Source organism: Hemicordylus capensis, chromosome 5 (genome assembly GCF_027244095.1).
Source record: "Hemicordylus capensis ecotype Gifberg chromosome 5, rHemCap1.1.pri, whole genome shotgun sequence".
NCBI lineage: Eukaryota > Metazoa > Chordata > Lepidosauria > Squamata > Cordylidae > Hemicordylus > Hemicordylus capensis.
The window spans coordinates 154,511,806-154,527,769 of record NC_069661.1 but is presented as its reverse complement, the minus strand read 5'-3'; the positions used below and the strand labels follow the sequence as shown (position 1 = coordinate 154,527,769).

Here is a 15,964-nt window from a genome sequence, read left to right as displayed (position 1 = left end):
TACAAATTCCTTGTTTTTATGTAACCTTCACCTTCCCACTTAGCACCTCTGGGAATAAGCCCCATTTAATTCAATGGGGCTGGCTCAATATGGGGGGGAGTAACTGCCTCCCTTTGCGCCCCCCCCCACCAGACACTCATGAAGTACACTACTCCATTTGTGGCTTCAAGTACATCACAGTAACATAGCAAATTGTATACAATTGCCATTTTTGTCCAAATTGCATTGGTAGATTTCATGTTTCTGAATTAAAGTATTAATTGTATAAAACATTTTACAGACATTCATTGCACATGTGCTGAAGACTAGAGAATATTCTGTTTTTAAAAAATGCCTACAGCTATCAGACCAAAAATCCCTAGCAACTGTTTAACTCTTAAAGCATTCAAAAACCAAAGTTCAAATCAAGGTGAGTCAGGGCTCAGCCTTCCTACTATGCATTTTTCATGCCCATAAACAAACATTAGCCACAGAGCTTTAATCCAATGCCTAAGGATGCGAGCAGCCAGTATATGCTAGTCCAATTCCACAGTACATTTGGTTAATATTTTGGGCAGAAATGTCAGCAGCTATACAGTAATTATCTTTCCCAGAAGCTACACAAATTTAAGGATCTTTAAATTGGATACCTGGACTGATGTTTTAAGTTCAATGGACTAATTCCAGAAAACAGACAAATGTTTTGCTTGGCAAAAGATAATTCAAAGTCTGTGCCTTTGACAGAATTGAAAGAGGGAGAGTTTCCAATCTCAAACATACAGGAAACCCTTAAACAGATTTTTTTTTTTAAAGTGACTCATTTAGGAACACGTGTGGTAGACACTAAGGGGCAAACTTTTCATTGTTCTTATCCAATAATCTTGTCCTATCAAGATAGGCAACAACATACAAGTAACCTTTATTAAACCATGTTATCTTGGCTCTGAAGTTGGCTCTATTGATTGTCTGTATTTCAGTGAAAAAGCTATCAGGCTTTTTCCCAGAATGGTGTGCATAATATTGCTAATGTTTACAATAAGATAGCTTTATGATGTTCCACAATACAGAGGTTTTAATACAAGATAAGCTGATTTCGACTATCTTCAAACCCTCACTCACCACCTAAGTTTTTTTAGCATATTGTATTATATAGACCCAAGGCCAAAATGAGCACTACATTGTTCACTGCATGATACCAAGAACATTTCAATTTGCCTCCTTAACAATCAGAATTGAATATGTAGTAATTAAGATCTCCAAACACATTTAATCTGAGAAATGCCTATTACAAAATCTTACCTCTAAGAATTGAGCATTCACTTTAAATTCTGGAGGAGGAAGTCCTTGTTTAATAGCTCCATGCTTTTTTTCTTCAACACATTTGAAAAGGTGTTTTACAGCTCGTGCAATAATACCCTGCTCTTCTTCCATTATGTTAACATCAAATCCAGTTCCCATTGTATATGTTTTTCCAGCTCCTGTCTAAATTTAAAAAGTGACCGATCATCAACATGCAATAAACCACATATCATAAACACACTATTTGACTGTTTTCAGTCAAATGATACAATGAAGTGATGTTAAAAACTATACTGCTGATCAAAGAATCTTACTTTGTATTTTTCTAAAAATGTTTAGAATAAAATAAAATATCACTGAAGCACTAGAAATGCTTGCGTGACAGAAATTTTCTGGTTTCCCCAAGATATAAGTTACAGAAACACACTTCCTGGGATCTACTAGACTCCATAGGTCATAACACTGTTGAACAATAACAGAATAAAACCAATCTGATCTCTTTTAAAAAAATTCAATGATCCAGTTCAAGGAATAGGATGGTTTGCAGCCCAACACCCTATTACAGAACTAATGCTTGAAGAACAATAAGCGGACTTATTGGGTAGATTAAGTCAAACGAAGGCAAATACAAATATTAAAACAGGAAATGTGCTGCAGGATTTAAATTTGACTAAATGGCTTAAAGTTTTTAAATTGTTTTGTATTTATTATTTTGGTGTGTTAGGATTTTATGTGTTTTAACTTGATGTTTTAATGCTGTGTTGTGAGCCACCCAGAGAACAATTTGTTATGGGGCAACTAACAAATAAAGGTCATTAATGTTAATAATAATAGTAATAATAATAACTGATGATGATAAAATTAAGTACTGGTGATGTTAGTGAAATTTACAGGTTCATAATATGAAATTTTACTGCTTGTAACACTCATATTTATAACAAGTTTGGAAGAAATCTACACTGTCACTTATTGGCATTAGGTTCCACTTCCACAGGCAGGAAAGAAACACAATATGTGTGCTGCTAGAACAAGCATCTGCTCTAGAGCAGCCAACCAGCCACTGGTACTAGGTAAGGCAACTAGAACTTCTGGCACCTCCCCAATGTTTCAACAGCCAAGCAAAGTGTCACAACTTGTGATGTATGACAAATGGGAGTGTCATGTAGTTTCTTAGGCAACAGGTTGCTGCCTGCCTGTGCACCAGAGTTTCTAAGTGATTCTGCAAGCAGACAAGGACACCAAAAGATTACAATCCAGTTTACAATTCACATTCATAAATGGAAGCTCAGTTAGTGGCCCACATCAGATTCACACATGCTAGAGTTAAGCAGCACTACAATAGCTATAAATATAAAAGCAATCAAATCATGGCAAAAAAGCAAGAGGAGGGACCAGAGAATGGTCAGAGGGTACATGATGCTAAGCATGAATCTGCCTCATCAGTACCTGGATAAGAGACTCCCTCAGAGCCCCATGTTAGCCTCCCTAAGCATTCCAGAGGTAAAGTATAACACAACACAAATTGTATCCCATCTGCTGAGAAGTGTTAATCTTGGCCTCCACAGGAACCAATGGGCAAACTTCCATAGTTGCAGTTGACTGAATGCCTGAAAAGGCTGGGGCAAAGTATAATTGGATATAACAATTACATATCCACTTGGTATAAGTGAGTCCAACAAAGCCCCCAAGGTACAGTACATGGGTGGTGAAAAATAATAGCACATTGCCAGGTATTTCATAAGCATCCAGGTACCGAAATGACTACTAGGACGTGATTGAGGCCTGCCTTCCATATACTGTGTTGACAGATGCAGCACTTTAACTGGGTATGGGATGGAATGAAAGTTTTGCATTCTAACTCTAAATGCACTAGTTTTTGTCTAATTCGGAACTTTATAGAAATAAAGTTTTAATGAAGTTACTTCAATGCAAGGTCACCATTTAGGGAGATTGGGGGCAGTCACCATCCTCCTTAGGTTTCAGACTATTTTGGATTATGCTCCATAGTTTTTAATATAAAGCAAGCCTTTAAATCTTGCTAATCTGTCCAAATGAATAAATGCAACCACTTTATCTCCTATACCAAAATCTGAAATTGCATCTCTGTTTAACTAACCTAAATCTTGCCCTATAAACTACTTTGTGGTTTGGGGGAGTGTGTCCCCAAATTTGCATTAATTCATAAGCAAACTTGATTTGGAAGCAGACATAATACATACCTGACCATAAGCAAACACGGTAGCATTGTATCCTTCAAAGCAGCCTTCAATCAGTTTTTCTATACACTCTTTGTATATTTCCTCTTGCTGGGATTCAATATCAAACACATAATCAAAAGTGAAGGCTTTATCTTTTCCCAGGAATACTTGAGGTTCACCAGGAGTGATAGAAGTGCAGATGTGGCATCCTTCGATCTTTTCTTTGGCTAGTTGAGGTCTGATTCTGGTTTTGGAAAATAAATGAAAGATTACATCAGGCAGAACACTTATTTCATAAGCTTCCCAGTAAATTAAAATAATTACATTAATCAGTGAATGATTGCCTTGCACCAAGGCAAAGGAGAATTCATAAGTTTAAATATGAAAGCTGCCTTCTGGAAATTCGAAGTGATCCAGAGTTGCCAGGAAGCATTAGAAAGAAGAGCAAAAACTCTTCTGCAAAACTTCAACTGGCACAGTGGCTTCCCCTGCTCCACTCCTTTTAAAGTGGCAGTTTTCATATTTAACTGTGGAGAGCAACTGCTCCTATTCTACCCCAGCACAGCATCCCTCCAGTGGCTATTGCCACGTCTTGTCTTTTGTTTCTATTTAGCTGCAAGTCTAAGTCTTTGGGGGGCTGTGGATCGGCCATATGATGCTTTTTTTAAAAGCCAATGATACAGTTCACCACAACTCTGAAAAATTTCAACAAAATCCATGACTATGATGTAACCCTCATTTGCTGCTTTACATGGAATGCCTCTCAATTCGGTTTTCTGATTACTGTGAAAATACTGCCAAATGTGTACTCCAACCTGAGACTTATTTTTAAGGTATACAACTATATTGGCATAAGAACATCTAGCTACTGTTTAGAAAACAGTTTCCCACAAGAACTCAGCTCAAATGGAATAAAACTTACAGGCAAACTATGCATTACATGCAAACATGTGCAACAAAACCCCAACAGGAATTAAGAAACAGGCCACAACACAAGACTCAAATTCTAAGTAGAAAGAGTGGGGGATGCTTAATTGCAGACCCAAATAATGACAGGACACATGTAGTTGGAAGAAAATAGGGCCACTTGATTAAATAATTAGAAACCTGCAATGAGGAATTGAACTAAAGTGGGTCAATCTCATCGGAGGTATGCCCACAGGAGGGTGAAGGACTGGGCTTTGATTTGGCTCGGAACCGGTGCAAACCTTATCTCTACCATGAGGTTACCCTCAATGAAGAGATGCATGCCAGCCCACCTCAGCCCAGGTCACGAGGCATGCATCCTACTCTGAGTGGGAGTGGATCCAGCTTGAGAGTCGTAAGATCACCAAGCCTTCCTCCGTATTCCCACTCACCATAATGGCCCTCCGGCCCAACATCATTACAAATTAACCTACCAGCACTCAATTGCAGGCTGACCAAATAATCTGTGCCAACCTTAAAGTCAGTGAGAAGTAGATGAAAAAAGGCCCCAACCATAGCCAATCAGCTGAGACCCCCAAAAAATCCTACTTGGCCTCAAAAGGAATATCCCTCACTGAGTCAAGGGACGGGCGGGAGGGTGCCTGCCCGCAGCACAACCGAGAAAGGACAGACAGAGCAAGCTGCTTATGCAGGAACTCCTGAGCTCTGATTGGTCCACCTGCAACACGTGATGGGGGACAAAATGGTGGCCCGCATGCCTGCCTCTCAGGCCAAGCCCACAAGTCCACCCTCCACTTGCCCGGTATCGCTGCTGATGCAGCAAAGGGGGCAGGGGGCAGCTTTCTTTTACATCTTGTGTTTTCCCCCTACTGCTTCCCCAGTGCTGGTGAAGTTACAGATATACAAGTTCACAAGAGTGATTACTCATCTGAAATGACGCATGGTAATACACACAGCTTGGAGGCTATTTTGAAGCAGAGGGACAGATGGGGAAGGGGTTAAGCAATCCCCATGCCAGTTCTCCACTCAAACTTTCAACCTCCTGAGAATGAGTTAGATTAAAATAGTTTAGACTTCATTACATACAGTTCCACATAATATGCAGTTTGGTCTTTATTTTACTAGCTCACCACTTCCATTACAAATCCTCAAAGCGATGCTTGTTTTTCATTACTTTTTTCATATACTATGATAGAATAAGTCAAATGCTAATCCAGTCTAAGGGAACACGGGCAGTTACTCTGAACTTGTATAAAATTTTATTTTAAAAACAAGACATATTTGGGAGGAAAGTCTAGGGTAACATCTACTGAACATCACTGCTACAGAATCACCATTAATTTCAACAAGACTTACACTGGATTTATCATGCACAGATAGATTATGGTCTGGCCCCTTTTTGTCTACATGAGCTACATTTTTAGTGGTAACTTTTTCAACTTATTTTCAAACTGAAATTTAATTGGAAAGACATCTGAGAACTTCTGAATGATCTCCAGTATTTTGGAGTGGGAGAAGCTCTTCACGGGAGTTTAGAAAAATATAGTGCATGACAGTTCCCATCACTTGACTTTTCCTTCTAGAACAAGAGTTCCCTCACCTCCCCGCTTATTACATCAATGGTGATGAAAAGATACTTTTTGGCACTTGTGTGAAGCTCACATTATACTGCATTTCATGACAGCCCACACAATGACTTAGAAGTACTTATAATGCTTATTGCCAGTTAGTCTCTGTACAAGAATTCTCAAGCAAATCAGCTGACCTTTGTCCATGTCTGGAACATAAGCTGCAATACATGATGAAACTGGAAAAAACCATTCCTGACTATTCTTAAGGGGACATTTATTTAAAATCATAACACACATTGCCAACCTCTCCACCAACTATATTTTATTTTATTTATTTATTTTGAATACACATTTACATTATAGAAATCTACTTTGCCAATATGAACATTAATTGTTAATATGCTGCTGCAAACAATTTCTTCTTTCTACAGTTTGTTCTGAAGAACACCAAGCACGATTTATGTCACTAGTACCTTGGGAGGAAAAGATGCTTCCGAAAAATTACCATATTTTCATGCATATACCCCACACCCAAGTAGAACAGCAGAAAACCATCACTTAAAAAAACAACAACCCTACATATCCAACACCTGTGTAAAACCCACAGGGCATATGCCAAGGAGCCACTTCATCTGCCCTCCCAGTGTAACTTACTGCTGCTCTCAAAGCCAGGGATATCTTTGGGAATGCCATTTGGGGATTCTAGGCGAGATGGGAGGCTCTCCACACACTTCCCCCTCCGCTTTGCTTTTGCCACCAGCACTTGAATGTAATATATTGAATGTAAGTGGTGACACTGGAAGCAAGAGAGGACTACCATGACAATGCTAGCAAGTTTTATGTAAAACTTTTATGTATACTGTGAACTCACTTAGATCCCCACAACATCTTTTGCCCAGTGCAAAAGAGTGGATATCCCATGGGTTATGTACATGAAAATATGGCACTTGGAAGAAATCTCAGATCCCATTTACACAGTAAAGTACACATGTACAGGATGAGTCAAAGTGACAGCATGCTCAGGGGCCTGAGAAGCATGGAGGACCAGAGCTCCAAAGACTGGCGTGTATGTGCTCAGCCCCTACAGAGATAATTAAGCATAAAAGTCACCAACTGTAGTCAAGGATGGCTGACTGGCTGATAAAGGTGATGAGCAGAACAATCTCTCAAGAATTCAGCAACTGACTGAAGAGTCTTGCTTGCTGTGACTTCTGCAGAGCAGAAATCAGAGGGATGGAGGTGCCAGGTGAGCCAAGGTCAGACTCCATTACTGTGGTGAGGGCTGAGGAAGGGATTGTTGACGTTTCTCAGAGGAGAGGCCAAAGAGCCTTCTTGAACTGCAGTCCCACTGTCTTTTGAGTTCTGACTGGGATCTCCTTTGAATGTTTTTCTTTTATTATTTAACTGGACCTATCTACAGCCTTGCCTCACCTTTCAAAATAGAACAGACCATTCAACTAAACTGTCCAGTGTATATTTACTCAGAAATAAGTGCCACTTAGTTCAGCAAGGCTTACTGAGATAAGTGTCCATAGAACTGGAGTTCAGGACTCGGCCAATTGCGCTTTTCTACAGATGAGAGGGAAGCAAGGTAGGTACAACATAGTTATGCAATGTCCATTAAGTCCAGATAGCCTTGAGCCCCCATACTTCAGGGGGCTCCTGAACAACCTATTCCTACCAGAGGCAACCATATGAGGGGCTATGAAAAAAACTCTTAGTTCAGGGGCTCCATTTGAAGCCCAAGACTGAAGTGGATTACATGCCTGTCTGCTCTGAACACCACATCATATAAAGGCTTACAAGCTGAAGATACAAGCGTTTTATCTTCCCTGAGAAGTATTCTGAGGTGATATATAAATACTAAGTATCATCTAGAAATACTTCTCAATAAAGACAAAACATTTAATGTTTAAAGCACTTCATACAATGTGGCAATGAACAAGAATAGGTAAATGAACTCCCAATCTTTGTTCATATAATTCATTCATTCATTCAACATATTTGTATACTGCCCCAAACCAAAGTCTCAGGGCGGTTCACAACAACAAAACACTAAACAAAACATTAAAATCAATTAAACGCTAAACATAGTTTAAAACAAATCAATAACAATCTAAAAGTTAAAAAGTTTAAAAGCCTGGGTAAAAAGGTAAGTCTTCAGACACTTTTTAAAAGCTGCCAGAGATGGGAAAACTCTTACTCCCATGGGAAGTGCGTTCCAAAGTCTCGGGGCGACAACAGAGAAGGCCCGTCCCTGGGTGGCCACCAGATGACATGAAGGTAACCACAGATGAGCCTCCTCTGATGTATGACAATGGGGATCATGCAGAAGAAGACGCTCTCTTAAGTACCGTGGGCCTAAGCTGTTTAGGGCTTTATAGGTTATAACCAGCACTTTGTATTTTTCCCGAAAACTTACTGGCAGCCAGTGCAACTCCTGTAATATTGTCTGCATATCATGCAGACAAATCCAAACTTGGAGTAAATGAGAGGGCTGATATTGCAAGGTAAGTGGCTGGATAAAGATCCATGTGATTTTATGCTGCCTGTTACACTGTTGCTAGTGAGACATATTTGTTTAATTTTAAATAAATGTTGTAGTTTAGATTACCTTTGGGGTTACAAATAAAAGCAAATAGAAACTGTCCTATCTCTTGAAAATCAGTGGCATTATTCATATTTGCATATCACAGTTCACTATAAACAATTACAGTCTTTAAGAATTTAATTTTTCTGTTTCATAATATTTAGTTAACCTGAATCTTTGTAATTAACATTAAATTCTCCTTGACCAAATAGCCAACCTTGGTAGGTTAATTTTTGAAATTTCTTTTTTATCTCATTCTCCTCCACTAATTTTCAAGGTGGGTTACAAATGTATTTAAATCAAGTTGTTTTCAGTTTCAGCAAGGTTTCCATGTGTCAATCTTCCACTTCACACCAGATGTTTACTGGCTTGATGGCAATTAGAATACTCACAGAAGGGGTCTTGTTGGAATTGCCCTCCCCTCTCGCCAATGCCAATGGTGGTTTTGGATCTTTTGGCCTCAGCAGCGGGGAAGAGAAGCCCTCCCCAGGAGCATCAGCCCAGCAGAGCAGTTAATGTCTAGAATAGGAGGTAAGGGATCCTCTCGTTAAGCAGTTCTTCCCACAGGCAGCTTTATATGCAATTTTTAGATTAAAATCTGTTTGCGGAGAGCTGCTCTTGTGGTTGCAAGCATGACTTGTCCCCTTAGCTAAGCAGGGTCCACCCTGGTTGCATATGAATGGGAGACTTGATGTGTGAGCACTGTAAGATATTCCCCTTAGGGGATAGAGCCACTCTAGGAAGAGCAGAAGGTTCCAGGTTCACTCCCTGGCTTCTCCAAGATAGGACAAGATTTTTTTTTTTAATAGGACAAGATTTTTTTATTGAACCAACTCAGAGAGATTCCTGCCTACAACCTTGGAGAAGCCGCTGTCAGTCTGTGTAGACAATACTGCGCTAGACAGACCAATGGTCTGAGACTCAGTATGTGGCAGCTTCCTATGCTTCAAGCATCTTATGCATATGGAAAAGAGGATTATTATTTTTAAAAAACAAAGTTAATTCCACTTTCCTACTAAAGCACTAACTTGATCAAATCATACAGGAGAAACAAAAAAATTGCTAGATATTCTGTCATACAACTGACATTTAAGAGTGCTAAATTAAGAACTTGGAAACCTAGAAGTTGTCACTTTTAATCTGCAAATAAGCAAGAGAAAAATCATCATGGCAACGTAATTTAATTAAAAGGAAAACATGGCAGAGAAGTAATTGGATTTGTCTGGCGACAGTTTGCTTATGCTGCTGCCACACATTTGGTTTGCCTAAAGCGATTTATTTTCATAAAAACAATTATCCTTCTCTGGACCTCTTACTGGGATGGGCTTCTCTTCATTTAATGTATAACATTCATATTTATTCTGCTGCATCACAGTTTACTAGGCATGCTTATTTTTTCCCATTTCATTTTTGATTTGATTTTCTTGGGACTCCTTTTCTTATCACTAGGTAGTTGCTAACATCAGTTGCAGAGCAGTCAAGCTGTGCTTGCTTTGTTTCTCAAAACAGTCCTTTGGTCATTTTGCAATGGTCTGCCAGACAGCACAATACAGATGGCATCCTCTTGCAGTCTAACAAGGTCTTTTGTGTGCTTGCCAGGAAAACATAAAAAGAAAGGGAGAGCTCAGTGTTAGCTCTCAGCTTAATAAATAGATCTCCTTCTACAAGCAGGTACCCAACTTTCTCTTAAAAGTACCACACAAGCACCACCACCACCCCCCGCCGCCATTTGCAAATCTTATTCAGCATTTCCCCCTCTTTTTTCTGTATCAGCTTTGGTATCTAAGCCTTTCAACAGCAATGATAATCTGAAGGCATAGAAAATGCATCTCACTACTTGCTATTAGCAATGAGCTTTTGATGGCAAGTAGGAGTTTGCAGTAAAAGCCAGCAGCTTGAAAGATAAAAGATATAAGAGCAGCAGTATGGTCCTGCCCCACTATCACCACCATAAGGGTTGCCTGTTTATCATATCACTCTGCAAGGTAGTCCAAATAAGTGCCAAGTTCTTCACAAATTCCTATTCTTTAAGATATATATGTTCAGGCTGCAGAAATCCACTAGTCTACTAGTCTGTGACGAGTGAAAAATACCTGACAAGTGAAAAAAGTCCTGATGAGCAATGTACCAACATACAGTAGCTTGACGGGTAAAATATTTTGATGGCTGATAAACTGAGCCAGAATTTCTTCACTCTTGTAAATGTTATATTTATTACATTGATATCCCACAGTTCTTCCATCATAGAACTCAAGGTAGCATACATAGAGTTGCTAGGCAGTCCCCCATTGGGGAACTGGTCAGATCCAGACTTATATAGCTGCTGTGTTATATTTATGTACTGCTTTTCAACAACAACAACAACCTCTCAAAGCAGTTTATACAGAAATATAATAGTAAGGAGAAGATGATGCTCTGTCCCCAAAGGGCTCAAAGTCGAACAAGAAATACAAGCTTGACACCAGCAATAGCTATCAGAGAAATGCTGTGATGGAGCTGAATAGGGTCAGCTGCTCTTCCCATGCTAAATATAATGAGAATCACCACTTTGAAGGTGTTTCTTTGCCCAGTTAGCAGGGGTAATTATTACAAATATTTTGATATACTGCATTAATAAAACAGTTCAGGGAATTAGAAATAAGATGGTTCCCAGTCCCTAAAAGGCTCACAATCGAAAGAGAAACATAAGCAACCACCACTGGAGGAAAGCTGTGCTGGGGCTGGATAGGGACAGTTGCTCTCCCCTTGCTAAATATAAAAGAGTCATCACTTTAAAAGTGGTGCTCAGTCTCTGCTCAGTCAGCCTTCAGGCCATGTCCAAAGGAGATATCTATCAAGCCTCTGGGAATTTCAAACATGTTTGCTTCACGGCAACGAGGCAACTATTCTCTGAACTAAGGTATGTTTCAGATACTTACCTGCTAGTGGGCAAAGAGGCATCTTTTAAAGCACCAGTTCTTTTCTATTTAGCAGGAGAAAAGAAACTGTCTCTGTTCAGCCCAGCATAGTGTCTCTCCCAGTGACTGTTGCTGGTGCCTTCCTTGTGCTACTTTTTGGATTGTGAGCTCCTTTGCTACAGGCAGTCATCTTTTTATTCCTTTTGCTATGAAAACTGCTTTGTGAAAAGCAGAACATAAACTACTCTAAACAACAAATGCCTACCATACTAGCACTGGTGTGGTGAAGGAGTGAACACCCTCTACCACAAATAAATAGGTTATGTGGATGCTCCATTATGCAAATTCCAAAAAGTAATTATCCAATTTATATATTTTTCTTCTTCTCAAATGGGAACCAGGTCAAACCATGTCAAACATTATATTCAGAAGTGCACCTAGGTAATTTTGGAGCCTGGACCTAAAGGGCTTTGGAGTGCCGCCGCCACCCTGCCCTGGCAAAGTAAGCATCATCATGCTTGGCTGGGCAATCACACCAACCAGGAATAAGAAGATTTGGCGGGGGGGGGCAGGGACAGTGGAAGCCCTGGACTTTGGCCCGGAAGTCCAAGGGTAAGAGTGCCTCCAATTATAGTTGGAGGAACAGGGTGTGGAACACCTATTCATCTACCATATGAAATGCAACAGTGGTCCAGGAAGTGTCTGAACAAGCCTATAAACCAACTTAGAGCTTTGTTCCCAGAGATAATCAACGATGGCATTTGAATTTGATCTAGATTAATATTTAAACAATTAGCTATGGAAAGCAGATCTCCAGGGTAGAAGCCTCTCTGTCTCATGTCATTAGATCAGCGTTTTTCAAGGAATAGTACAAGTTTTTCAAACAGTGGTACTACTACTATGACAAATTTTTAAACACCATTTTTCAACCAAAAAAAACCCCTTTACAATATGGCAGTACCCTAATGTAGTACTTCATAGGATGGCAGATGGTACTTGGCCCTACTGCCATTGTGACCACATGAATTGTTTTGATTTCATATCACCACCACCACTAGGGATGAGCATGAACTGTGGTTTGAGCACATTTCAGGAGCAGAGCCTGGGAGCTTTAAGAAAGAGGAGAGCATCTGCTTTCTGCCACCCCATTCAGCTTCCTGCTGGGGCAGCTCATGTCCCAAGAATCCCTGTGCAGTTGACACAGGCATGCATGGACGCCATTTGTATGCTGATGCTGCGCAGGGCTTCTTGGTATGCGAGCTGCCCCAGCAGGAAGCTGAATGGGACAGCAGAGAGCAGGTATGGACCTGATCTCTATCTTAAAGCTCCCAGGGCCTCCTCCCAAAATGTGCTCAAATTCAAACGCGATTCATGCACATCCCTAACCACCACTATAATGGGAGAGATCAGGTGGAGCAATTCATATTTTGCCGATATGTTTCCAGGCAAAAGACAAAGTGCTGGTTATTACTTTTAAAGCCCCGAACGGCTTAGGTCCAGGTTACCTTAGAGAGTGCCTTCTTCTGCATGATCCCCACCACACACTAAGGTCATCTGAGGAGGCCTGTCTCCAGTTACCACCAGTATGTCTGGTGGTGACTTAGAGGCTGGCCTTCTCTGCAGCTGCTCCTGGACTGTGGAATGCACTCCCTGCAGAAATCTGTAATTTGAACTCTTTATTAGCCTTCAGTAGAGCCCTTAAAACCTATCTGTTTGGCCTGGTCTTCCAGGTTTTTTAAATTGTTGTAACCTGGTTTTTCAGGGTTTTTAAATTGTTCTGATTGTTTTATGGTGTTTCTCTGTTTTAATTGTTTAATTGTTTAAAATCTCTGTTTTAATTGTTTTACAACAATTTCACCATCATCAGATTACAGGGGTAAACAGACTACAGGGGTAAACAGATTCACTCTGATAGTGAAGATTGTAACTGTTTTAAGTGTAAACTGTTCTGAGCGATTTTGGAAGGGTGGAATAGAAACTGAAAGAAAAGAGAGTGAGCGCAAGAGAGAGCGAGAGAGAGAGCGCATGCGAGAGAGAGAGCACTAGTCCAGATCCTTGAGTTGAGATACAAATCCAATTAACTAGGACATGATAATGGACATTTTTAAAATAGCTTGTTTTTCTGGTCTATTGGTAGCAAGCATGACTTGCCCCATAGCTTAGCAGGGTCCACCCTGGTTGCATATGAATGGAGGACTAAGTGTGAGCACTGTAAGATAGTCCTCTCAGGGGATGGAACTGCTCTGGGAAGAGCAGAAGGTTTCAAGTTCCCTCCCTGGCTTCTCCAAGATAGGGCTGAGAGAGATTCCTGCCTGCAACCTTGGAGAAGCCACTGCCAGTCTGTGAAGACAATACTGAACAAGATGGACCAATGATCTGACTCAGTATAAGGAGGCTTCCTATGTTCAGCCACTCTTCCTAGCATAGACATCTATGTTAGGGAGGCAAGGGGAATATTAATGTAGAGCGATAGATAGATAGATAGATAGATAGATAGATAGATAGATAGATAGATAGATAGATAGATAGATAGATAGATAGATATCTGTATGTATATTGTAGCCTACTCTGAAGTTTGTAGCCTACTCTGGGAAGAGCAGAAGCAACTTGAGGAGGTGAGCAAGCTTTCTGAACATAATATCTAGCCTTTATCCCCTTCAAACTAACTAACAGGAGGAAGGCAGCTTTTGAGGGGCTGGTTGCTCTTTAAGGGATAAGTCCTAGTCTGAGTGTGTGTTATTTGCCAGGGCTAGCAAACTCCTGATTTTTGTTTGTCCCTGCCTGGAGGAGGTGGAGTCAGCTAGGGCTATGGGAGGCCCACATTCCTTTGAGCCACATCCTGTGTCTCAGCTTGAAGCCTACTCTCTACATAAGAGGTGAAGGCCCGAGAGCATAGCAAACAGGGATAGCAAACAGGATGTTGGAGTTTTGCAGGAGTTTAGCGGAAAGTGTGCGGGGGGCCTGGAACAAGCCCCTGTGATTACAAGGAGCCCGGTGGAGAAGAAAAGGTAAGTACAAATCCCTTCCTCATATAATTACTGATCTCTCCCTCATATTCTTAAGAAAGGCTGTTTGGAAAGTTAAATAGCTGACCATTACAGCTGAGACCTATTCTTCTAATAACTATCTTTAAATACTGTAAACAGCCAACAAAACCAGTATAAAGATAGAATGTCAGCAGGGGAGGGGGCATTTCCCAGTGTATTGCACAGAGTGCCGCACGTATGACTATTTGCTCCATGGTCATAGGGGTGTGCCCGGTGCAAGGAGTTCCTGGCTCTCAGGGAACAAGTTTGTTCCCTTGAACCCAAGGTGGCAGATCTGAAGAAGCTCAGAGAGACAGAGAGGCATGCGGACAAGACCTTCAGGGAAGTGGTAGAGGCATCCTACTCCAAGGCTGATGGCTCCTCTGTTGTCAGGGAGAATGAAGGTCTCGGGGAAAGAGGACATCGGTCTGAGAAAGAGGGAAATGTTCCTTTAGAAGGGACCCCTTCCATGGAAAGTGAGCCCATATCCTCTCACACAGGTGATACTCCTCGGGGGGGGGGGCTTGTAGTGGGTGATTCAATCATTAGAGGGATAGAGAGATGGGTTTGTGACCCACATGGTGACTTGCCTGCCTGGTGCGAAGGTTACAGAAATCACACAGTGTCTAGATAGGCTGTTAGGCAGTGCTGGGGAGAAGATATCTGTAGTGGTGAACATCGGCACCAATGATGTGGGAAAATGTAGTCAGGAAGTGCTGGAAGCCAAAATTAAACTGATAGGTAGCGTCCTGAAGTCCAGGATCCCCAAAGTAGCATTCTAAGAAATGCTACCTGTTCCACGTGCAGGTACAGTGAGACAAGCAGAGCTGAGGGGTTTCAATACATGGAAGAGAAGTTGGTTCCGGGAGGAGGGGTTTAGATTGGTTAGGCACTGGAATACATTTGGGGGCAAGCAAGGCCTGTACAAAAGGGATGGGCTGAACTTGAACCAAGATGGAACCAGACTGCTGGCACTAAAAATCAAAAGGTTGCAGAGCAGCTTTTAAAATGACGACTGGGGAATAGCTGACAGGAGCTGGGCAGTATCGGGTTCAGCAAATGCTATCCCTTAAGATGCAAGGGGGTAAAAGATTCAGAACAGAAGGGGACAGAGCAGAACTACATGAAGACCAGACAGGAGGCTGTGCTAGCTGGTCAAAGAATCAAAAGAAAGATAGCATACACCAGGTAAGAGATTCAGCGTATAGGTGCTTATATGCCAATGCCAGAAGCCTCAGAGTCAAGATGGGTGAGCTGGAATGCTAACACAGAAATAGGTATAGAGGGCATAACAGAAACATGATGGAACAGTGAGGACCGGGGGGGGCACTCAATCAACCAGTGGGACACTGTTATTCCTGGATATAAACCTGGATATAAGCTCTATAGAAAGGACAGGGAGGGGCTCCTTGGAGATGGAGTAGCACTGTATGTTAAAGAAGGGATAGAATCTAACGAGATAGAAAACCTAGGTGTC

General features: G+C 41.1%; 1 protein-coding gene across 8 annotated transcripts in view; it reads right to left on the bottom strand.

Moving 5' to 3' along the window:
- The window catches only part of KIF21A (kinesin family member 21A), a 157,431-nt gene that overhangs the window by 101,314 nt on the left and 40,153 nt on the right, over positions 1 to 15,964 (bottom strand). For all 8 annotated transcript variants that reach the window (XM_053253846.1, XM_053253850.1, XM_053253852.1 and 5 more), the window contains exons 2-3: positions 3,498 to 3,720; positions 1,279 to 1,461 (exon numbers count right to left, since the gene is read on the bottom strand). In XM_053253846.1, the coding sequence (XP_053109821.1) occupies positions 1,279 to 1,461; positions 3,498 to 3,720 (406 nt within the window). The remainder of the gene's footprint in view (positions 1 to 1,278; positions 1,462 to 3,497; positions 3,721 to 15,964) is intronic.